The 23,478-nt window shown below is 43.6% G+C and overlaps 1 protein-coding gene across 4 annotated transcripts in view; it reads right to left on the reverse strand.

The window, feature by feature from the left end:
- The window catches only part of RCSD1 (RCSD domain containing 1), a 50,949-nt gene that overhangs the window by 14,712 nt on the left and 12,759 nt on the right, over nucleotides 1–23,478 (reverse strand). For all 4 annotated transcript variants that reach the window (XM_005283685.5, XM_008166331.4, XM_065574926.1 and 1 more), the window contains exon 2: nucleotides 722–829. In XM_005283685.5, the coding sequence (XP_005283742.2) occupies nucleotides 722–829 (108 nt within the window). The remainder of the gene's footprint in view (nucleotides 1–721; nucleotides 830–23,478) is intronic.

The raw sequence follows: 23,478 nt of genomic DNA on the forward strand, positions 1-23,478 counted from the left end.
AGCCATTATTTTAATGTTTGGATCACCCAGTCTCCCCACCTTCATTGGCCAGGGATGAGTCTCCAATTTCTAGGGTTACCATATTTAAACGTTAAAAAAAGAGGACACTCCACGGGGCCCTGGCCCCGCACCTTCCCAACTCCACCCCTTCCTTAAAGTCCCCGCCCCAACTCTGCCCCTTCCCCTGAGCACCCCGCATTCCCCCTCCTCCTCCCTCCCAGCCACGCGAAACACCTGCCCGAGCGCTACCGGCTTTACGGTTTGCCGGGCAGCCCCCAGACCTCCAGACCCTGTGCCCCCGGCCGGGTGCTTCCCCTCCCGGGCTCCGGCTGCGCTGGGGAAGTGCCCGGCTAGAGGTGCAGGGTCTAGAGGTCTGGGGGCAGTCCGGCAAACCATGAAGCCAGTAGCACTCGGGCAGCTCGGCTCTTCAGCTGCACAAAGCTGAGGTGTCTGGGGGGAGCAGCCGCAGCCACAGCCGCCGCCGCGGCGGGAGAATCCGCCTGCAGCTCGCAGCCTGCCGGAGCTGCTCTAAGGTAAGCAGGGGACTGGGGCAGGGATGCCGGCAAAACAAAGCTGGGAGTATTTTCCCGGACATGTTCGGCTTTTTGGCAATTCCCCCCAGATGGGGATTTGAGGACCAAAAAACCGGACATGTCCGGGAAAATCCGGACGTATGGTAACTCTACCCATTTTCCACATCTGTGGCTGAATTGTTCCTTACCTCCTTTCCAGAAACGCTGGCTGCTTGCTCCTTGAACTTTCCTGCCAGCTGAGCCACAGATAGGGATGCTGACTTCTCCACCTCTGGCTTGGTCTCTGCTGGTCTGCCCTGACAAATCAGAAACAAGATAGTATGTGCCCATGTTTCACAGGTATGGAAAGTTGGAAGGTTGAGATGCAGACAGGTTATTTATTACTGAGTTCAAGAGTAACTGAAGGCTCAGAGCACTGCTGCCGGACGTCAGGTACCTGGTCTGGGAAGAAACCATCCCTGAAAATAGGACCAATTAGTATCTTAAAGTATCCAACGTTATTAGTAAGGTCTGAATGGCTCAGGGATTTGATAGTGTAACAGGGAACCTTTCATCTCTAACTGAAGACCCTGTCTTCAGTTCTCCACTTCAGTGGAAATAAAATGAGATATTTCTACCCACATCGTCCCTGTCACCATCTGTCTCCAGCAGCGAGTAGAACTTGGCGATAGCAGACATCTTCTCCAACGACTTTTCTGTGGTGTGGTGGTGATGGGGAAATCTGGTTGTGAGAGGCCTTCCCTTTCCAATGACTCTTCTGCAAGGAGACTGGGCTTTGAGAAGCCCTCCTTCACAAAGCCTCTGTTCTGCTTGGGGAATGTATAAGTGTGACTGGGTGTTACTCTCTATCCTTTCCCAGTATCTCACCTCTGCAAAGAGATATCAAGCTGTAGGAGCTTAGGTAAAGATGCTCCCCCACATACCTATTCTGTACTTTGCTGGGAACTGGGGAATTGGATCACGTGATTCTACCTACCCCCAGGCAGTGTTCCCTCTGCCACAACCCGATGGCCCATGTCACCTCATATATTGTTGTTTTCTTTGTTATTTTTATTGTGACACTGGTGAAAAGCCTTGAAATAAGGTGTCCATGGAAACCAAACCTGCTGAGCGCCATTGGTTAGCATTGATAAAAAAAAACAAACTGGGGAAATTGCGAATACTGAACTGACTTGCTTGTCTTGAGCCTTTTCTTCAGAACCTCATAAAATCCAGACAACAGAGTTTTCCAGACTGCAGCCCACTCATTAGAGAACCTCATACTTCTGCATCCCTGCAGCACCAGTGATAGTGTTTGACCGGTACCACTTTCTTCCCCACACTTCTATTGCTTAGTCTGAAAAGTCCCACCAGAAGCTGGTTTTAGGCCAACACACATTTTCCACAACAGCAGGAACCCCCAAGATTCTTCCCTTTTCGCTTGACTCCATTTGGAAGGCATTGTGGGTTAAGACAGTGGAACGGCGCTCTCAGTGTGCCAAGGCAGCCCAAAGATGGGACTTTGGCCCTTGTAATACAGCGGGGCGTGCTGAAAGACAGAGCAGCAGAGACTTAAAAGGTCCTTAGATAGCTATTTCCTAGACAAAGAGTGAATCGGTGGGGTTATACTGAGAATTAGCCTGAGTCTCACTTCAGTTTTGGATCAAGTTCTTGGCTGAAACTTTGAGGTGCAGCTTAGTGTGGTTAAGGACCACCCTACTCTTTCCTCATCAGTAACATGGAGATAAAACTGACCTACCTCACAGAGGGCTGCAAGGCTTTAATGTTTGTAAAGTGCTTTATGAATTATGTTAGGACTTGTGGGCATTCAGTGCATTCTTCTGACTGTAAGTCTAACGAGCAACCACTCTTCTATACATCATTTTTTCCTGACATGGCACGGCTGTCCTCACTCGTACACTCTGATTAATCTGAACAGGACAGTGTGCTCCTTCTCCAGCCCTCAGCCTTGCCCCAGATTTCACCTGGAAGGACACAGCAGCTTCTTTTGCTTGTTGGCACTATATGCCTGAGCTAAGGCCTGAAAGCTTGGCTCCCTTTCTCCCTCAGATTTCGTCAAAGCCCCAAGTGCACAGCAAAAGCTGGATGTCCCCAAGCAGTTTCCCTTTAGCTGATAAGCACATTGTAAATAGACTATGTGCTTCTGTGAGTAGTTTGTCCTTCAGTCCACAGGAAGCAGTGAACATGCCATTCTAATATTAGAACAAGTAGTCCACGGGCTGTGGCCCACAGAACTGCCAGCTGCAGGCTCTCCGATTACACCTCTGATTTCACAACAGGAAAATCCATTTTTCAGATCCTCTCTGGCCATTACGCTGCAGTGTTTCATCTGGCCCTTTCTATTGCAGAAGGCTCCTCTCTCACTGCTGAGGGTGCAGTGGGAGTTTCCTTGTCCCAGCCTAGTGAATGTACGAGGGCACCCTCTTCACTTAAAAGGATGTACACCAAGGTTCCCTCCCCACAACTAGAGGGACAGCACTAGACCCCTCTCTCCCTGCCCCTTCAGGAGAATGTATCTCACCCTCACAATAGGTGAGTAGAGCCCTTGCTCTCTCTCTCTTATGCTCCATGAAATATACTAGACAAGCATTTGACCAATTCCAGGGTATTCTTTTCACTTTGAGGGATATGCCAAGGCTCTCTGAGACTGTGCATGGGAAACAGGGACACTAAGACCAGCTGTCATCTTGATAAAATTGAATAGGTTTGCTGTTGTCTTGTTAGGAAGACAGATCTAGTCAGGCCAGTAAGTTGTGCTGTTTGTAGTCAACTTTAGTTGAGTAGCATCACTGAGGGAGGGATTGGGTTTTTTCCTGCCAGAGCAGTCAAGAGTGCCCCATTGTAATTGTAATCGATTCCCTACTTTGGTGAGGGCCTCAGGCAGTGGTGTACCTCAGTCCCTCTTAATCCACAATCGTTTAGTCTCCTGTGGGCTGCAATACTTTGGTCTTATTTTGGTTGCTGGGTTTAGTTTGCAGGTGCTGGGTGGTGGCCTGTGATACACTGGAGATCAGACTAAATGATCTGGTGGTCCCTTCTAGCCTTAAATTCTATGACTCTATTACAGGTGAATTAATAGGATGCTAGGTTAGGAAGTCCTATCCGACCAATAGTAGTAAGATGGTGATTGCTGGTCTCAGAGGTCTTTTAGTTTCCCACAAAAATGAGCATCCAAGGGGATCCTGTGTTATTTGGAGTAATGTCAGTCAGACTCTCTGTTGGAGAGTCGTGAAGAGGGAGTCAAACTGCAGCATCACATTTGGAATGTTTCTACCTGCAAAAGGAGAGTGTAGTTTACCTACATTTATAAAAGGTTTCATTTTCCTTTTTCAGTTAATGGGTTTGAGATGGACATTAGCATGTTTTCCAAGCCAATTTTTATTATTTACTGTGTTTCAAAGTCAACTTTGGGCTGATCAGACAGCCCTGGAGAGTGAAGCCTCCTATTTATTCACAGAACACGTACAGCAGCAACTCAAGTTTCCCAACACTTCCCTGCCAATGTCCCTCTTCCCTGTCCTAGAGGGACCCCTTATTGGGCTAAAAGGGGAATTTACTTTCCCATCCAATTCTTTGCCTCTGCTGACACTGCCCCACCCAGGGCCAATCAGATTTGTTTTAATGTGGATACATGTTTGACTTTGCCCTGGACAGGACTGAGATCACAGAGGCCATCTGTGACAGGGTGCACAGATTTTTAGTGCCCTTTGGAGAGAACCCCCACAGGCATGATTCACCCTATCCCACTCATGACTCTCGTGGGAGGCCCTGCCGAGACAGACAGGTGTGTGGGAAATAAGGGCCCTTCTGAGCTGAAGTAATCAGATGCAATGGAGCCTAGTTAGAGCCTGGGAGCTGGTGTACACTAGAAAGTTAGGTCAATCCAACTACATCGCTCAGAGGTGTAGTTAAGCTGATCCCGGGTAGGTAGCATTAGGTTGACGGAAGAATTGAGAATCCACTGAGAGGTGGATTTACTACAGCTGTGACACTGTAGAATTTCTAACATAGGCATAGCCTACGCCTTAGACTTGGCTTATCTCAAAAGAGAGAAGTTGTACTGAAGCACCCAGGACAGGGAGATTTAGAGACAGAAGAGCTTCCCTGTGTGTATTGTTTGTGCATTTACAGAAAGTTCTGTTTTGGGGGATCCTGGATTTAATCCACATAAGGTGAATGTGGCCAGAGACTAAATGATGTGGGTGGACTTGATCATCTTTTCATTTCACAAGAATCCTGTGAAATGAAACCTGAAATGCCCGAGGTTTTTTGTATGCTTAACATAGATAGGCCTTCTCTGAAGCTCTGCTCTAGTCAACCCTGGCTTTGCCATTCTATCCCCAAGCCTCTGGATGGTCATGGTACAGATTCTTGTTAGTTAGATTTGAACCTCATGGCCCCATGTGTGAAATCCTGGAGGATTGGCAACCCTAGGCAGAAGTGGATAATCAGAAATGACCTTGTTCTTGGACCAGTTTACTTTATAGCCTGTCAAGAAAGACCAAGTTTCATTAATGTAATCAAGAATCTAGTTCAGTGGTCTGACTTAAGTAGCTTTTAAATACCAGCTGCATAACAACAGTAACTTACATTCCTCTTCCCCCCAATTTAATTCTCTGACTTCCTGGTGGTTCTTCTCATGTTTTTTTTTCACCACATATATAACTGCAAAGGTCAAAGAGGCACAGAACAAATGTAGTAAAAATAACCAGATCTATAGTGTTATGTCTTAGAGATAGAGATAGAGAAACTAAGGCAGAGAAAGCTCAGTAATCAGTATCTTTTCTATGTGACTATAGATAATCTTTGGTAGATAAAAGAATAGGACCCAAGAATCTTGATCCTCAGACCCCTACTGTAACCCGCTGTACAGTTTTCCTGCAATACCCAGAAGTCCTAAAGCCAGAAGTGGACAGTGGACAACTTTGCCAGTGCAGCATGCGCTAGATGTGGACTAGGTGAGATCAGCACTTTTGCATACTACCCTAGCTAAAGGGCTGGCATAGCAGAGACACAGCTTTTATTTTTTGAATGGCTATTGCTGAAGATGTAGGCTCTCTGAATTTCCATTCCCATTCCACCCTTGAAAATGCTTTCCCTCAATTGGGAAAGCTGCAAAGCTGGCTAGATACAGCACAGCATGTGGGCAAGTCAGTCATTTTTCCATTTGGTGGCTGGAAACAGACAGGAGGCAAGCTTTCATTTTCAACCCCATATGGGAGCACCTGTTAAGTGAATGGCCCCAGGATTTTTAAGTACAGGTCAGATTAGATCAGTGGTTTGCAATTAAAGGAGAAACATACAATTGCCTGTACCAGAGTATTCATTAAAACTTCATTTTTAAAAACTAATTTTAATACAAAGAAGTTTGGAATAGCCATTTTCTTTGGTCAGACCAGAGATAAGATCCGGGTTGTTCATGAACAGATCTCTTAGAAATAAATTGTTCATTATCTGAAATTCAAGGTGAAAAAAGTGGTTCTATTTTGTGTGTTCCGTGAAGCCTTTGTATAAACGATATGTTAACACTTTCGTCAGAATGCTATCAAGAGGGGAGCAGTGTAAGAACCGGAAGTGGAACAATAAGTAGAAAGGGAGGAGTAGGAGCACAAAACCAAGAAAAAAAAAATGTATCAAGAGGCAGGGAGTTAGGAAAACAGCTGAATGATAGCACAAGAACAGGAGAGAGAGAGAGGGAGAGAACTAGCAGAGCCTATGCACAGTACAAGACTATTAATTCTCTGTATTATCCATAAAAATTTCAGCTAAAGCTGAGCGGAGGTTACCCAGGAAGTGGGAGGGCTCAGGCTTACATTGGTCTGTACTTTACATCCCTACAAGGAAATCCCACAATGATTATTCAGCTTCGGAGCTCAGGATCATGCTGGGCCCCCAGCACAAGAAACATTACATCCGAAGACGCAAGACTTGAGTAAACAAACCTTTTCTTGATACACTGACCTCCCTCCATCCCAACAAAGCATCTTTCTTCCTCCCTGCAGCCCACTCAACAAATCATTGCATTTTGGCATGTCAAGTCCTCTGTTTGTGGAGAGATTTGTGTGATTTATTTCTCCTTTTGGTTTCTTATCTGCAGTGAAGACTCTCCTTGCTCTGATGGTATTAACTTAGTGCAGCTATCTGCAGAAGTGCTTGCAGAGAAAGAGAGATTGGGGCTCTGGCTAGAGTTCCCATAATTACCCCAGCCTCTCCAGAAGAGGGTGCTGCAGGAGCTTATGCAGTAGCTCTGGCTGTGAAGGAGTTCACAGTTATTCAAGTCCCACTCTCCTCCGTAAGGAGCCATGTTAGGGAATGCGGTTAGAATGCTGACTGCAGAGGAAACTCTCAGCAGCCAGAGTAGCTGAATGCATTAGAGCCACATGATAGATCAGAACTTTGTGTGGTTTAAAGATCCCCGAATGCTGGAATTCCCATCTTCTTTCTCTTCACACTGATTTGATGCCCCATTTCAGAGGAAGAACAATTGGCCTCTAGAGTGTCCATAGGTTCTCCCTGCTAGACAGTAGGGGTAAAATATAGCAGAAAGCCAAGGAAAGAAAATCAGACTTCCATTTAAGGTGCAAACATTGCTAAGGGGAGGGGAAGAGAGAGAAATTAAAAAAAAAATCCAGACTAATATTGGTACATAATCTGGCTGTGAAGAAGTCACATAGCATGATGGGAGATATAATAATGTACCCAGCATGCTTTGCTAAATCCCTGCCCTCTGTGTGCAGAGTCTGCCATTTTAAAGGTATAGTAAACATGGCTCCAATATGAATTTTGACAAAGGAGAATTAAAAATAGTAAAGAAAACTAAATGCCATAAAACCTTTTCCCACATCATCTGGAATGGCAAGTGACTGAACTTTATGGTTTTATTATGGTTTGTCCATACAGGGGAAAAGCCCAGCATAGATAATGCAAAATAGTTTTTACTCAGTAGCTATCCTGTATTAACTCTCTGTGTGGACACACTGATTCCACACTTAATGGATTAATCTAAATCACAAAAAGGCAGTTTTAGTGTGGAATCAGATTGTCCCCATGGAGAGCTAGTGTGCAATAGGTATTGTGCTTTAAATACACATCCTAACTATTTAACACTAATTTCCCCATGTAGTCAAGCCCTTAAACTACCATTTTCAAGCCTTCCCCTTACCCAGATTGACAAGCAATGAGTGAAGGGGCCCCATGATCTCATTAGGCGGCCTGATAATGTGACAGATTTGATATTGCAGGCTTAGTTTAGGGGAAGGTTTGAACATTATGCTAATAGGTCATGGATTTTAGAAGACCCCTGGTCAGGCTCCAGAACCCCCAACAAGCTGTGAATATAAAAGGCTCTCAGACCAGACTCTATGACCCTACAGGCTGTCACAGTAGTGTGAATGGGTCCCTTGGCTCAGTGCCAAAGCCCCGGAGGCAGGTTAGAGACCTCTCTGAGTACACATTTCTCCCTGTGGAATCTCCCAGCTGTTGCCTTTATGTGGATTCTGGTGGCCCTTTGACAAGTGAGTGCTCATTAACTACAAATGAGAGTGCCAGAAAGCAAGGAAAAATAGGCAGGGAAAGTAAGAAAAGGAAAGAAACTCCTGAACTGTGTATATTGCTTTGTTGCTAGAGCCCAATATTCTACACCATCTTTCTTCAGCCCTAATTTCAGTGAAAACAGGAGCCATCACAAGCAACTTCAAGGAAGACACATGAATAGCGTCACTGGAAACATGCATCAGAATAATCTTCCACTATAGCACAGATTCAGGCTATGCACTAGCACTAGCACTTCTGTGTGTGTAAAAAAAACAAAAAAAACCCAAACCAAAAAAAACAAACCCCAACCAACATAAGTTTCACCAACAGAAGCGCTGATGTGGACAGTGTCTCCTGCCGACAGCTACCGCCGCTCATTGGGGGGTGGATTAATTATGCCATTGGCATAGAGCAACTACAAGGGAGACCTTACAGTGCTGCAGCTGCAGCGGTACAGCTATGCCACTGTAAGGTCTCAAGTGTAGACATAGCCCGAGGGTTTCTTTATGGATTCTTTGAGATTCCAGTGTTTCTGCAGAATAATTTTCTAGCCTCTGTTTCCACACCATTGCAGTTCCATCTTCCTACCCCTGCAAATAGATTAGCCACAAGAATAGATCTAAGAGAGGCAAATTGCCCCTTTTCCAATGAATAAGTTGTTAACGCTGAAGTAGAACAACAACAATGAGCAACATTAATTATTTCCTATGGATCATTTGAATAGAAGCATACAGCTAAAACACTTTGTCAGCGTAGCTGAATTCACTTGAAAAAGACATTTCACAATACTAAGGCTGTACGTTTAAAAGAGGAAGGGGAAGTTCTTTGATGAGCATATTAAAGCGCACTTGAAAGACTTCAGGGAGAGGGTTTTTTTAAAAAGACCAAACTGGGTGAAAAAAATTAAATTTTACTTAAAATTATTCAAGATAATAATATTCCACTCAACACACTAGTGTTTCCATGTGTTCTGACAGAGTTTTCTTTAAAAAAAAATCCAAGTTTTGCTATGGATTTCCAGTAGCCTTGTCCTGGTTTTTCTCTCCTGAGAACTCCATGTAGCACAGTTCCAGTCTGTGAGCTCATAGCCAAGAACCCTGCAAGGGTGAACATCAGAGTATTCTACGGCTGCAGCAATGACCAAGAGAAAACATAAAAGAGACTTAATCAGCCAGAAGAGGCAAAAGAACAAGCAGCTCCTACTTACAACATGGCTACTTCAGAACTACAGCTGCTTCTTCTTCTGCTTTATGGCAAAGCAGATTCATTTACTGAGTCTATAACCACCACCTACTATATTCTTCATTCATTCATGCCACTACTGTCTTACCCTACTCTATTATCCTTAAAAAATGTAGTAGAGCTTTTTTAATGTTACCCCACTTTCCTGATACTTTCACTAAACCCTTTATAGTATAGTCTGTCACCTTACATCATCTAAACCAGTGGTTCTCAACCTATTTACCACTGTGGGTCACATATGCAAGTCTCTATGTGTTATGTGGGCCTCATCTACACAATATATACACTACCTGTATGGCCCTGAGGATATCACATGGGCAGCAGCTGTGTGCTGATTGGGCTACAAGTTGCCCGTGGGTTGGGAACCACTGATCTAAACTCTTCATAAAGAGCCTTTCTGTACTGGAACACTCACCACTCTCCCATATCAAGTGATCAATGTTTCTTTAACCTTACATATGTTAGAGAGCCCATCTTTGTGTCTATTCAAAATATATAAATAATTATTCAAACCAGAGTGACCAGTTGGCAGTCTAAATACGAGTACTTCACTGATCCTTTTATAATTCTGGAATAGCACATTATCCTCTATTTTGGGGCATACTTCACAGAATGTTCTTCTTCTTTTCTCCTTGGTCCAAAATTTGACCATTCCTTTTAAGTCCTTTATGAATTAAACTTTTAAATTCCTGCTTATGGAAAGGAATCTTTATATCAATTTCTCCATTTTAAAGCTTTTTTTGCTTCCTCATCTACTATGTTCACACCTGAGCATACTAACTGTTGTCAAAAACAATATTTCATTATGAAATAACTCCTGCTTTTTGAGGTAGAGCTATGGCTGCTTGGTTCTGCCAAATTTAAAGAGCCAGCACTCAGAAGGGCAATCTCAGGAAAACATTCTAAAAGAGGACAACCCAACACTGGGGGAAATTACTAAAGAGCGGGAATTTGCCAAAGCATCGGTGATAGCTGCAGCTATAATAGTTAAGGTATGTTAGGAGTGAACATGCCTTTGTTTATTAAAAGTAGAGGGAGAACGCCTGCTTGGACAGTGTTGTAACCCTACGCTGCACTGTTCTGATTTGGTGACTAGCAGTCCCTACTCCTGATGATGCAATCAGCCTGTGTCACCAAGTACGAGGGGCTAGAAGAAACAGCCCAATGGTTTTCCTACTGGGACTCTATCACAAAGCTGTTTTCTGTTTGTGTGTGTTTGGAAGATGGCACTTGCTTAGGGCTCCTTCTCTGGTCCTGTTGTCAAAATGACCTCAGAGGAGCATAAAGCAGATTGCCTATGGCTCCCCCACACCAGCGCTCCCCTAGTTACCCCATGGACTTGATACAAAAAAATGTGGCCCCGTTTAATGATGAACCTCACCAACTATTGCGACTTCCATTCCTCCGGACTGTTTAACCAATGGTGTCACACAATCCGTTGCAGCTGCACTGCTCTGAATAGTGCTGTTCTTGTTTATGCCAGCAGTGACTCTGGTCTGGAGTGGTGAGAACCTTGGTGGCTGAATACAGCGGAGGCAAAATAATCTGCTCTGCCCTGCCCTTCCCAGCAGACTTATAGGAAACATCTGTAGACTTCAGGAAACGGCAATTGTAAAAGTACTAGGCAGCTTTTCTATTTCAAAGAAAATGGTCATTGTAATTAAAATAAATGATACAAGTTCTATTTAAATGTATCCTCTGATAAAGTCATTCTCCCTGTTGTTGAGGCCTCTTTCCACTAGTAAGGTAGGTGCACTGACTAATGCTACATAGCGTCAGACTTGCTGTGGCAGATGCAAGCTCAGAAATAGAACTTGCACAGAAAGGTGTCTATCTTCCAGCTAGATTTCTTGTTCCACAAGAGTAAATGTGACTGAAATCTAAGCTTAATTATTTAGGAGAGGCAGTTTAGTGACTCAATGTTGGCCTTAGGGCCTCTTGAAATAGTGGTATGGGTCACAAAGTGGAAGAGACAAAGACACCTATCTGTCTTTGTAGAGCTCTGCAATCTGGTATACTAGCTTCAATACAATTAGCACTAAAAAGGGTCTTATATAGGCGGGGTATGCCAGCTACCCAGTACTTTTTGGCTGGTGCTTAAACTTTTGAGACTAGATTTATAGTAGATTTCTATGCCTTTCTTCACTCCATGTTATGCAAGTCAAAGGAGCATGAGGCCTGTGCTGCCTAAACGACGTCTGTGGAGATTAGCAAAACTAGAAAAGAAAGCTGTGAAAAATACAAGATGGAAACATAAATTGTTTTAATTAGTAATAATGATACTTAGCATTTGCATGGTGCCTACATAATGAAAGTACTGTGTATACTAATACCCACAACATCCTCAGAAGGCATGTGGGTAATACTACCTCACTTTTAGAGATTGAGAAACTGATGGACTAAGGTAAATAACTTGCCCACAGCCACACTAAGTCCAAGACAAAATCTATATGTGAATTTAAGACCACCTGATTCCCAGCTCTGTGTATATTCCTCCAGATCACATTGCACTAATAAAGAACCAACACATGTTAAAGTGTTTCCCTAACGTGAGAGTTCCACTTGTCACGAACTCATGCCGTGGCCAGCCTAGCATTTGCACAGGATTATTTAGTTCCTAGTGAATTATTTGTTACTCCTTGTCTCTGTGTTCATCTTTCCTTAAGGGGGATCCATTCTTTTGGGTAAATGATCTTGACTGAAATGGATAGCTTTTTAATTTGAAAACTGTAGCATAGTCTTAAATATGCACATACTACAATATATTTGTTAGAGGGCAGTCAACATCCTGTCTTGGAAAAGTGCAAACCCTTTGTGTCCCCACCTGTATTCCAATAAAGTACTGAGACCTACCTAACATGTAGGGTCTGCATATACCTTCCCTAGGACCTTAAGGTTCAAAATCTGTGAGGAATTAAAAAAGAGGTTGAGGGTATACTAATAAAGCAAGCCAGAGTATACAGGAGGAAGGGACCCAAAGGTATTGATAGGAAAGGCAATAGATATTGCTGACAAAAGATTTTGTGTACAGTTGAAAGAGGTGGGAGAGTATTAATGGATGAAACTGTTGGGTTCTGATTAGAATCCTGAGGCTACCCCTGGAAAAAAATAGTACTGTGCACAGCTGAAAGAGGTTCTTGGGAGAAGCCAGAGAGCACAAATGGCAGTCACCTGAGGACAGTGAAGATGGAAAAGGCCTGTGCTGAGAGGCCAAAATATATTGATAGAGGAGGCAAATGTGTATTATTGAGAGAGCCTAGAGTACACAAATGAGTAGCCATGAGGTCAAGTTGGGAGTTCCTTTGGCTTAGGCCTCTAGAGACAGACCTCTGAAGTCTTTGGGGAAAGGAAGTGGCCTTGGGAAGGTACATATTGTGGGTACTGGGATGGGTGGTTTAGGTTCACTCAGAACTAAAGGCTTTCCCTCTCAGCCAAGGGGGAGGAATCATTGAAGGCCTTAGGGAGGTAGTGGAAGGTTCAGGCACTATCCTTATGCACCGCCTTCATTCAGGACCCAACACTGGTGCCCCCAGGTGCAGGACAAGCAGAAGTTTCCCTTCAGTATTGAGACACCACCAGGGGAGCTCCTCTCAGGCAACAGGAAAAGGGCTGTGAACAAAGCTCATATTTGGCTGAATCTGGTTGCACAGAGGCATAGAAATATCAGTAGTGACAAGGCACAAACACAGGCTGTATGTCCACACGTGGAATGTACCTGACAGTTAATTTAACAGACTACTTTCAGTGATGCCCTCTTGCAGTGGGTCCTCCACCTTCCTCCCTCCTGCCCCTTCTCTCCTCGGTGGAGAAGTGTTTTTAATTTCTTCAGTCTGCAGTACTGCCACCCCCCAGAGTTAAAAAACTCCTGAGATTTTAAAAATGTTGGGTTCTTTTTCTGAACTTTTGGCATGCACTGGGGTCACATTTTCAAGCTTTTCTCTGCAACCATGAGAGATAGAAGCTCACTTTTTCTTTTTAAATGAAAGCTGAGATAATCTAGGAGCTGAGGCACTAAGAAAAGAAGGAAAAGAAAAAAAGGGGAGGAGGGAAGGGATGACCTAAAAACAAATATTGCAAGACTCAGGAGTTGGTATCACTGAGTATAACTAAAGTATAAGGGCCCAGATCTTCACAGGTAGTTAGGCTTCTAACTTCCATTGATTTCAGTGGAAGTTAGCAGCCTAACTACCTTTGAGGATTTGGGCCAAGCTGGTATATTCCATCCCCTTATTTTGTAATGGAACTTCATGTCTGACAGAAAGGAGAAAGGAAATGACTGAGTTTCTTTGGCATTGGGATCCCAGAAGCTCTCATATTGGAACAAAACTGAATGACCAAGGCCTAGTAGTTGAATAAGGAGCACGCCCTACCCACATATGCACTCTCCAAAGTGAAAGAGCCCCCAGTAGTTTAAGAAGGACCATTGAAGTAACTTTCATAATGAGGACACACTAGATTAAAGTGACCATATGTCCTGTTTTTATGTGGTCCTAGGAACTTAATTTGGGTCATTTGAAATGTCCTGGCCTTTCACTTTATCAATCAAAACATTTTGGTTTTAGAATTACATAATAAGTAGAATTGCTCTATTTACCAGGAACAAACAATCTAATGAAATGAGCGTTCAGTGTGACAAACAGTATTTGGAGTAAAGAGAAGCCAAAGGAATAGGGACACTGACAAAACTCTTCCCCTGCTCCAAGCGACGGTTAGTGGCACTTGTCAGGGCTCTGTGATAAAATCTTTGAGAATGCTAAGATAGGATGTGTGTGTCAGAGGGGGGAGAAATACTCCATTCCTCTGAGAAATAAACATGTGTTGCTATCAATGCTTAATTTGTAATGAAAGAGGTGCCGGGGCTCAAGCAATTTTTTTACATTCATGACTGACGCAGCAAGCCCAGAGATTCTGGAGCTATGAACTGCCAAGCCTAGAGGTGCCGAGGCTCAGCCCTGGCACAAATTAAAAACTGGTTTCTATTAAGTCAAAAGCTGGCAGTAGTGAAACCAGAACACTTCAAAATAAATCTTGGTTTTCGATGTTGAAAATAAGATAATCTTAGACTAGATGAAAATGCCCTGGTTGAGAGGTAGCTCAGGTCTCCCTTTACTGGGAAGTAAAACTGAGGGAAGGAGGCATCCATAATTCTGGCAGCTAAATTCCTGTATTGTATGAGACTCAGTGCATAACTTTACCAGTAACTTTCCTGAACAATTAAAGATCCAGGATCCCTTTCCAAAAGCACCACACTTGATTGCTCCTAGTCCCCAGGACTTTCAAACTCAAGCCTCTTCTCCTGAGTGTGGAAGCAATAGTTAGCAATTATTAAAGTCATCCTGTAACCACAGTTCAGGAAGACCTCTTCTTCCTGACATACAAACCCTGCTCTCATATTGGTTTGCTTATCCCTGGCAGATGGAATGAGCACCGTAACTCAAAGGCACAGGACTGGCTCTAGACACAAGCGGACAAAAAACTTCTGTAGATACTTAAGCACACACTTTGTTTGGGGGCAAGAAAGAATTTGATCCTCTCTGAAAAGAGCCTTGAAGCTAGCAGGCTACTGAGGTCATGTGAAGCTTGAGGAATCTAGAGATACTCATGTTTTTGGGATAGCCTGCCTCATACTCTTCTTGAGAGACAAACACTGATCCTGCCCCTAATGTAGCAGCAATGCTGGCAGCTTTTATCTGTAGCTGACAACAGCTGTTGCAAAGACTATGGCCACACTGAGATGGTCCCTATTGCTTCATCTCTATGTTCTTGGAACCATTAACAGGAAACTCTAATGGTGGTATATGGGGTTTGTCATATGGGGGTGGTATATGAGGGGTGGTATATGGGGGTGGTATATGAGGTGTCCATGCTGTTAACACTTTCTCCAAGGTGCATCAGGGCAAGATGGCAGTGCTCAATGAAGAGGGCATTAATAACCACTCTACTAAGACACTGTCCATTTAGCTAATGCATTTTGAACCACAACCACCCCACCCCCCACTCCTGAGTTTCCCAGCCTGTCCCTTCCCATGTACAAGGTCCTGCTTGGCTACCAAACTTTTGTTTGTTTAACTGATATAAGATTTCTGACTGCTTTGGTCTGGAAAATATATACAACTTGTCAACTTTCACCCAAACGAATTAGTGTCTCTCCATACGTACTCCCCAAGTCTTGTTCCTCTGTTTGCTAATCCCTTGTCCTTCTACAGAGGTCAGATACCTCCTGCCCCCTGACAGGGAACAACTGTCAGAATCACTTACCCCATCCACAGTGTGAGCGTGTAGGGGGAGAATAATGCGTCTGGGATAACTTAAATTAATACGTTGCACTCATAGGCGCCGACTTCCCCTCTGCCCATGGATGCTCAACCCCCCTCCCAGCCCCGCCCCATCCCCATTCCACCCCTTCTCCGAAGTCCTTGCCCCCTTCCTGCCCCCATTCCACCCCCTTTTCCCAAGTCCCTGCCCCGCCCCGCCTCCTCCCCTGAGCGCATGCGGCGTCCCCACTCCTCCCTCTCCCTCACGGAAAGTCCTAAGCACCGCCAAATAACTGTTAGGCGTCGGAAAGCGCTGGGAGGGAGAGGGAGGAACGGGGACGTGGCATGCTGGTAGGTGAGGAGAAGGCGAGGAGGGGGGAGCTTGACTGCCGGTGGGTGCGGAGCACCCACTAATTTTTCCCCATGGGTGCTCCAGCCCCGCAGCACCCACGGAGTCGGCGCCTATGGTTGCACTTTGATAGCAGCTTTTATCTAATGATCTCAAAGTATTGCAAACACTAATTAATTGAGGCTGACAACCCCCCCACACATGTGAGGAAATAAGCATCATGTCTGTTTTAGAGATAACTAAACCAAGGTACACAAGGTAAGTAAATTTGCCAAGGACAACTTGGATGTGTGCTTGTAAGTGAATTGGTAGTCAGGAATAAAGCCAAAGAGCCCTGGGTCTCTGTGTATACCACTAGACCACATTCCCTCTGTAAACAAAGTAGCTTTCTGCTGATTAATAATTATATTTTACCCTTTTTTGGGAAAAATAATGTTATCTAAAGAGTAATAATACTTTAAACCATTCTAGCAGGAATTATAGCTGTAGGAAAAATTCTGGGCTAAATTCTGCTTTCGCTTACACAAACATAAATCTAGAATAAGTGCTTTGAAGGGGATGAATACCACTGATGTAACTGAAAGCAGAACTTGGCCTAAGCAGTATACATCAACTTCATTTTGAGAAATGTCTTTCAAACAAACGGTGTCCTCATATACATTGCAAAGTTCAGTAATTTCTCCATCCCTCAGCTAGGGAGAGGTAGAAGCAATGGAGAAATTGCTATCAGGGGAGGTTTGTAATGAGCTGGGTGTTTCAAGGGGTGAAACACAGAAAGGCAGCTTCAGATGAGTGGAGCTGCGTATTACTTAGCTCTCACACCAACAGTTATACAGCTGAGTGAAGAGACAAAGAGGAGGCTGACCGTAGACAAGAAGAGGAAGAGAGAGAGCTCATTTCTGAAACTAATTCTATTGTTGTAGCCTCCAAGATATAGTCAGTGCTATACTGAGGATCACTCATAGGAATAGGTAGACTAAGCGCTTCCTGTGCAGACTAAGAGGACATAAAAAGACAAAGGGTGGGGGAAAGGATGTAGCCTAGTGGTCAGAGTGACTGTATGCATGTAACTTATTAGCTTTAAGTGCCAATGTTAAGCTGAGTCTATAGAGAGTTTTTAAAACAAGGAAGGTCTTTTTGAAATACCTTCAAACAGCTCAAGGGAGCTGATAGCAGAGCTGAGGATCTGGCTGCTAGTGACTGATTTTCAGAGGTGTCAGACACCTACAACTCCCACTGACTTCAACTGGAGTTCTGGGTTCTCTCTGCAATCAGGCTCTACACTAGTTGTGTCAAATTGGGCACCCAAAATTAGTGGTCACTCTTGAGAATGTGGGCCTAAACACTTTAAACTTACTCTGGGGCACTTCTAATGATGCATCAGGGCTCAATAACCTTCCTATGCAAACAAGTCCACAATGACGGAGTGAAGTGTGGTCTGAGGAGAATAGTAGGAGCCAGCAACTCCTGAGTTATAATCCAGCCTCTGACATGGATTCCTTCTGTAGCCTTGAGGAAAGTCACTTATCCTTTGTTTCTCAGTTAACCCACCTATAAAATAATTCATTCTCACAACCCACCACTAACAGTAGAAATAAATGCTTTGAAATGTATTATAACTAAACAGTTGCAGTACTTTCCTAGGGGGTAGTTTAAACCATAAAATTTCCCTTTGTTGACAGAAAGACCAAGTACTGAATGGGGACTAAAATTTCCTCTCCCCAGAAACAGGATCTCCAGGTAAAATTTGAAGCACTGGGGAGCCATGGTGCAGCCTGTCACTGCCTGTGCTATGCATATTTAATGGGGAATATGGAGAACATTAGTCTCCAGGGCTATCAAGACAGCACTCTTCACCTGCACAAAATTAATTAAAAAATAATGTGTGAAAGAAAAGTAGTGAAAAAAATATATTTGGGCTTCTAGAGAGCATAAGAAACAATGTTAAGTTGCAGAGAGTGGGGTGGAGTAAATGCAGTAAGGTAGGGAGTGTTTAACTAGATGATTGTATTACTTGTTGGGTTTTCTTTCCCACGAGCTGCTTTACGAAAAGGTGTCCCTAAAGGTTTCAATCTTACCTTGTGGGAATCGACAGACTAAAAACCAGATTGCTTCACTAGCAAAGCTGCTACAAATTATGCTCCAAATCTCCTAAAAAGGAACAGGAAGTATGCATCTCCAAAGAGCCCTCTTGGTGAATTTGGCTTCAGGTCAATTATATATATATATATCACGTGACCTGAAGCCAAATTCACCAAGAGGGCTCTTTGGAGATGCATACTTCCTGTTCCTTTTTAGGAGATTTGGAGCATAATTTGTAGCAGCTTTGCTAGTGAAGCAATCTGGTTTTTAGTCTGTCGATTCCCACAAGGTAAGATTGAAACCTTTAGGGACACCTTTTCGTAAAGCAGCTCGTGGGAAAGAAAACCCAACAAGTAATACAATCATCTAGTTAAACACTCCCTACCTTACTGCATTTACTCCACCCCACTCTCTGCAACTTAACATTGTTTCTTATGCTCTCTAGAAGCCCAAATATATTTTTTTCACTACTTTTCTTATATATATATATATATATCTCAGGGCTTGATGTCAAATGGGGTGGACATCCCTAGCAATCAAGAGGACACTATGGCCTTAGGTTGAGAATGGAGAAGAGGTGCAAGGTATTTAAGCTGTTTGGGACAGGGACTGCCTTTTTGTTCTGAGTTTGTACTGCACTTAGCACAATGGAGTGTTGGCCCATGACTGGGGCTCTCAGGAGTTATAGTAATACAAATAATAAATATTAATAATACTTTTTGTAAGCACCTAGAGGGTTATAAGGAATAGCCAGCATGGATTTGTCAAGAGCAATTCTTGCCTAATCAGCCTAATTTCCTTCTTTGACAAGGTTACTGGCCTAGTGGATGGGGGGGAAGCTGTAGATGTGGTTTATTTTGATTTTAGTAAGGCTTTTGACACAGTCCCACATGACAATCTCATAAGCAAACTAGGGAAATGTGGTCTAGAGGAAATTACTATAAGGTGGTTCCACTGTTACATTCTGAGGTGCAATCCAGACCAGTGAGGGGTTGTGTCACCACCTGCCCTGAAACCTTGGGTGCCTCACAATGCTTTGCTGCAGTAGCTCCCAATTTGGGCTGCTCACAAACAGCCAAACACCATTCAGGTCACACCCTGAGTGTCTGTATATAGCGACAGCCCTGATCCAGCAACCTGTCAGCAACACACCAGCCACACTCTGGCTTCCAGCAGCCTTGTTTACTACTAGCAGGGTGACCCAAACATACTCACGATGCCAAATAATTCCCCAAATGTATGTTCTGTACTGTCTAGCCCTGTCCTGGACAGTTCAGATATTATAGGTCCGTTGCCCCTGTTAAAGGGTCAATATCCAGCAGCCTGCTACTTTAAACAGAGTTACCAAAAAACTCAGTTTAAACACAGCACTGGATTAGTTTTGATTAAAAATAAAATAAGTTTAACTACAAAGAGAGATTTTAAGTGAATACAGGTACAAGGCATTAAAGTCAGAAATGGTTACAATAGAAATAAAGATAAAATGCTTTCTAGCAGCCAAAACTTAACAAACTAGACTTGGTTCAAGGTAAAATCTTTACCACATGCTCCCAGCAACATTGCTAACCAAATTTTCATGTCAGGGTCCCTCCCAATGTCAAAAGGTTGGTTCCTTTGCCTTCTTAGGTAAAAGAGAGAGATCGATCCTGGGGTATTTTTGCCCATCAATTTTATAGTCCAGTCACCCTTTGAAATGCATTTTCCTGAGAGTTATCCCTAAAAAAAGTTCCTTCCCACTATGAGAATGGAGACATGGAGTCTCGTGGTGAAAGAAGTTGCATGTTGTTGTTTGCTAAAATGCAGATCCATCTGTTCTTGAACCCTCCCCTTTGTCTCCAAAAAATGGTGCTTGACAGGCGAGTGCCAATCAATGTTGATGACACCTGGCTAGAGGCGTTAGCTTGTCCTTTGTCTTTGAGGAACAGGTTTACTCCCTCCCCAGACTTGTCTGGTAAACATGTCAGTCATAATTTCAGCATATGTATGTAATCTTACATATAATGTTGCTACACACATTTCACCATGATATTATTGACCAGCGAGTTATTAGTTTTCAAATGATACCTCACAAGGCAAATTTTGTACAAAGATTATTACAATAGTGTGTAGGGTGTGAATAGAGGGATGCATTTGGTCACAATGGGTGCACAACTGGGTGAAATATTATACTCAGAAAGTAGTTATCAATGGTTCACTGTCAAACTGGGAGGGGTGTACCTAGTGGGCTCCTGCAGGGGGCCCTGGGTCTGGTATTATTCAATATTTTCATTAATGACTTAGATAATGGAGTAGAGTCTGCTTATAAAACTTGAAGAGGACACCCAACTGGAAGGTGTTTCAAGCACTTTGGAGGACAGGATTAGAATTCAAAATTCCCTTGACAAATGGGAAAATTGGTCTGAATTCAACAAGATGAAATTAAATAAAGACAAGTGCAAAGTACTTCACTTAAGAAGGAAAAATCAAAGGCACAACCACAAAATGGGGGATAACTGGCTAGGTGATAGTGCTGCTGAAAAGGATGTATGGGTTATAGTGGCTCACAAATTGAATAAGAGTCAACAAAATGTGATGCAGCTGCCAAAAAGGCTGATATGATTCTGGGGTGTATTAACAGCAGTGTCATATGTAAGACACAGGAGGCAACTGTACTGCTCTTCTCAGCACTTGTGAGGCCTCAGCTGGAGTACTGTGTTCAGTTCTGGGCATCACACTGTAGGAAAGATGTGGACAAATGGGAGAGAGTCCAGAAGAGAGCAACAAAAATTATCACGTATTTAGAAAACCTGACTTGTGGGGAATGGTTAAAAAAATTGGGTATATTTAATCTTGACAAAAGAAGAATGGGGTGAGGGGCGACCTGATAACAGTCTTCGGATATGCTGAGGAGTGTTATAAAGAGGACTATAATCATTTGTTCTCCATGTCCACTGAAGAGAGGACAAGAAGGAATGGGCTTAATTTGCAGCAAGGAAAATATAGGTTATATATTAGAAAAAAATTTCTAACTATAAGGATAGTTAAACTCTGGATTAGGCTACCAAGGGAGGATTGGAAATCCCCATCCTTGGAAGTTTTTAAAACAGGTTGGACAGACACCTGTCAGGTATGATCTAGGTTTACTTCGTCCTGTCACAGCACAGGGAGGTGGACTAGATGACTTCTCGAGATCCCTTCCAGCCCTGCATTTCTAGGATTTCATGATACTTCAGCTCTGGTGTGGGACTGCGCTAAAGCTACTGTTTCCAGTCTGTACTAGTGAAGGTTTTGTATATTATTATCATGTGTTCTGCTACCTCCCACTCAGCTCTGTTCAGTGATGCAGGGGCCTTCTCACTTTTCTTCCTGTTTTTCTGAACACTATTATAATTATTGAGTGAATAGCATGAACTTGAGTGGAGTGACAGTCACCCTACCCTACAGGGAAAAAAGACTATGGAAGAGGTTGTATTCTTTACAGGGTGGGTCTTTATTACTCTGGGACCTGTTGGATTAGCCACTTATTCTTTTTTTTTTTAATGGAGTATAAAAAAAACAACTATTAAATTGTGTGTTTCACAAGTTAAACACAGACTAATAACAGCAAGACTAAAGGTTTGAAATTCCAGGGAAACCTAGAACATAAACTCAAGGGGGAAAAAATTCATTTTCATCAAAGTAAACATGACATGCAGCCAGGAAGACATTTCAAGAGCTTGGTAACCTACAGAGATTGCTGTTATGGAAAGCAATTGGAAAAAGGAAGACAGAGTAATGCTGGATCTTTTTGCATATGCAATAAAGAGTTCCCAGGCTTTTGTAAACTTTGTACGTATTTCTTTTCTGTGTTATGTTTCCTATATGTGGGAGTTTCCAAGTCTTTAACAATCTGAGGGAGCAGGATGAAGTCATAGACACTGGCGATAATCTCATCACACCTGCTAGGTCCTCTGAGGGCTGCTCCGACAAGCCAATCATGGGCAGAGCAGCCACTAACTTCACAGGGGCTCTTCCATCACCGGAGTAAATCTACTTCTTTGACAGGTGGTAGATAGGTTGACAGAAGAATTCTGACCTAGCAGTGTCTACTCCAGGGTTTAGGTCATCTTAGCTACAACACACATGGCATGAAGATTTTCACAGCCCTGAGCAATGTAGTTAAGCCGACCTAACTTGGAAGTGTATACGGGTCCATGGACGCTTGCAGGATCAGACCCCTACTCAGTGCTGTTGCTCCAACTCAATTCAAAATAGCTCCTGACAGTCTCTTTTTCCAGTGCTTTGTCAAATCTATTTTTAAATGTCCCAAGGGATGGGGCTTCCATTGCACTTGGATAACTATTCCAAAACATAATAGATTTTGCTGCCAGAAAACTTTGCTGCTATTAAGCCAACAGCTTCCTTTTCTTAATTTCATTGCATTACTCCAAGGTATACCCCCTGGCTCAGTAAACTAAATTATTCCTTATCATGAGGTCTACACCCTTCAAATATATTTAGGCAGTTATCATTCTCCCTCTTACCTTTTGGCCAAGTGACTTAACTCCATTCTTATAAGTCAATCTTTCTTGCCCTTTACATTTTGATGCTCTTCTGTGTACACCCTACATTTTGTTTACATCTTCCTGATGCTGAGGATTCCAGAAATGAAAGCAGCAATCCAGTACACTTGTATAACTGTATTGATCAAGTACTGGTGTGCTCAATCCTGTACAAATGTATAGACAAGTTTTCTGCCTTAAGAAGCGTAGTTCTGGCACAGGTGAGGCCCCAGATGATGGCATAGTTTGGAGAAGGTGAAGCAATTTTGGACTCTTGAAGAATCCTTCTAGTAACTGACAGGTGTAAGGAGGGTAAGGAATTATTTAGAGTGTGAGACAAAGCTCCGACCGTGTCTCAGTGGGTCCCACGCTTCCAGGCGGATTATGTTAGCCTCAGAGACTCACTGTGACCTTCCACCTAGCCCTTCTTTCTCTAGGGGCAAGGGTCACAGCCTACTGAGCCATTTTATCATAAGTCAGCAAGGGAGGTGTGAAGAAGCAACCCACCCTCGCACAGTCTCTGTTGCTTTACAGTCTCTGTGATTAATCAGGAATGGGGGAGGAGGAAAGGGAGGGAACCTGGGCCCGCTCTCTACTCCGGGTTCCAGCCCAGGGACCCTAATAACAGCAACCCTTGGTAGCTGACTTTGAAACAGGACAGGTACAATTCCCTGCCCCTCCATTACCTCAGGGCCTCCTTCCTTGTACCTGCTAGGGTTTGTACTGCCCAGTTTCTCCAGCAGCACGGCTTCCTCCTACCACTCCTGACACGCACGCCCACCCGACTAACTGGGAGTCTTTTAACTAGTTTCAGCCAGCCCCTGATTGGCTTCAGGTGTCCCAATCAACCTAGCTGTCTTCACTGCTTTCTGGAAGAATCTTAATTGGCCCCAGGTGTCTTATTTGACCTGGAGCAACTGCCATTTGCTTACCCTGGTAACAGGGATTTGTTTAGCCTTGGGCTA

The sequence above is a fragment of the Chrysemys picta genome, chromosome 1 (assembly GCF_011386835.1).
Source record: "Chrysemys picta bellii isolate R12L10 chromosome 1, ASM1138683v2, whole genome shotgun sequence".
In the NCBI taxonomy this organism is placed as follows: domain Eukaryota; kingdom Metazoa; phylum Chordata; order Testudines; family Emydidae; genus Chrysemys; species Chrysemys picta.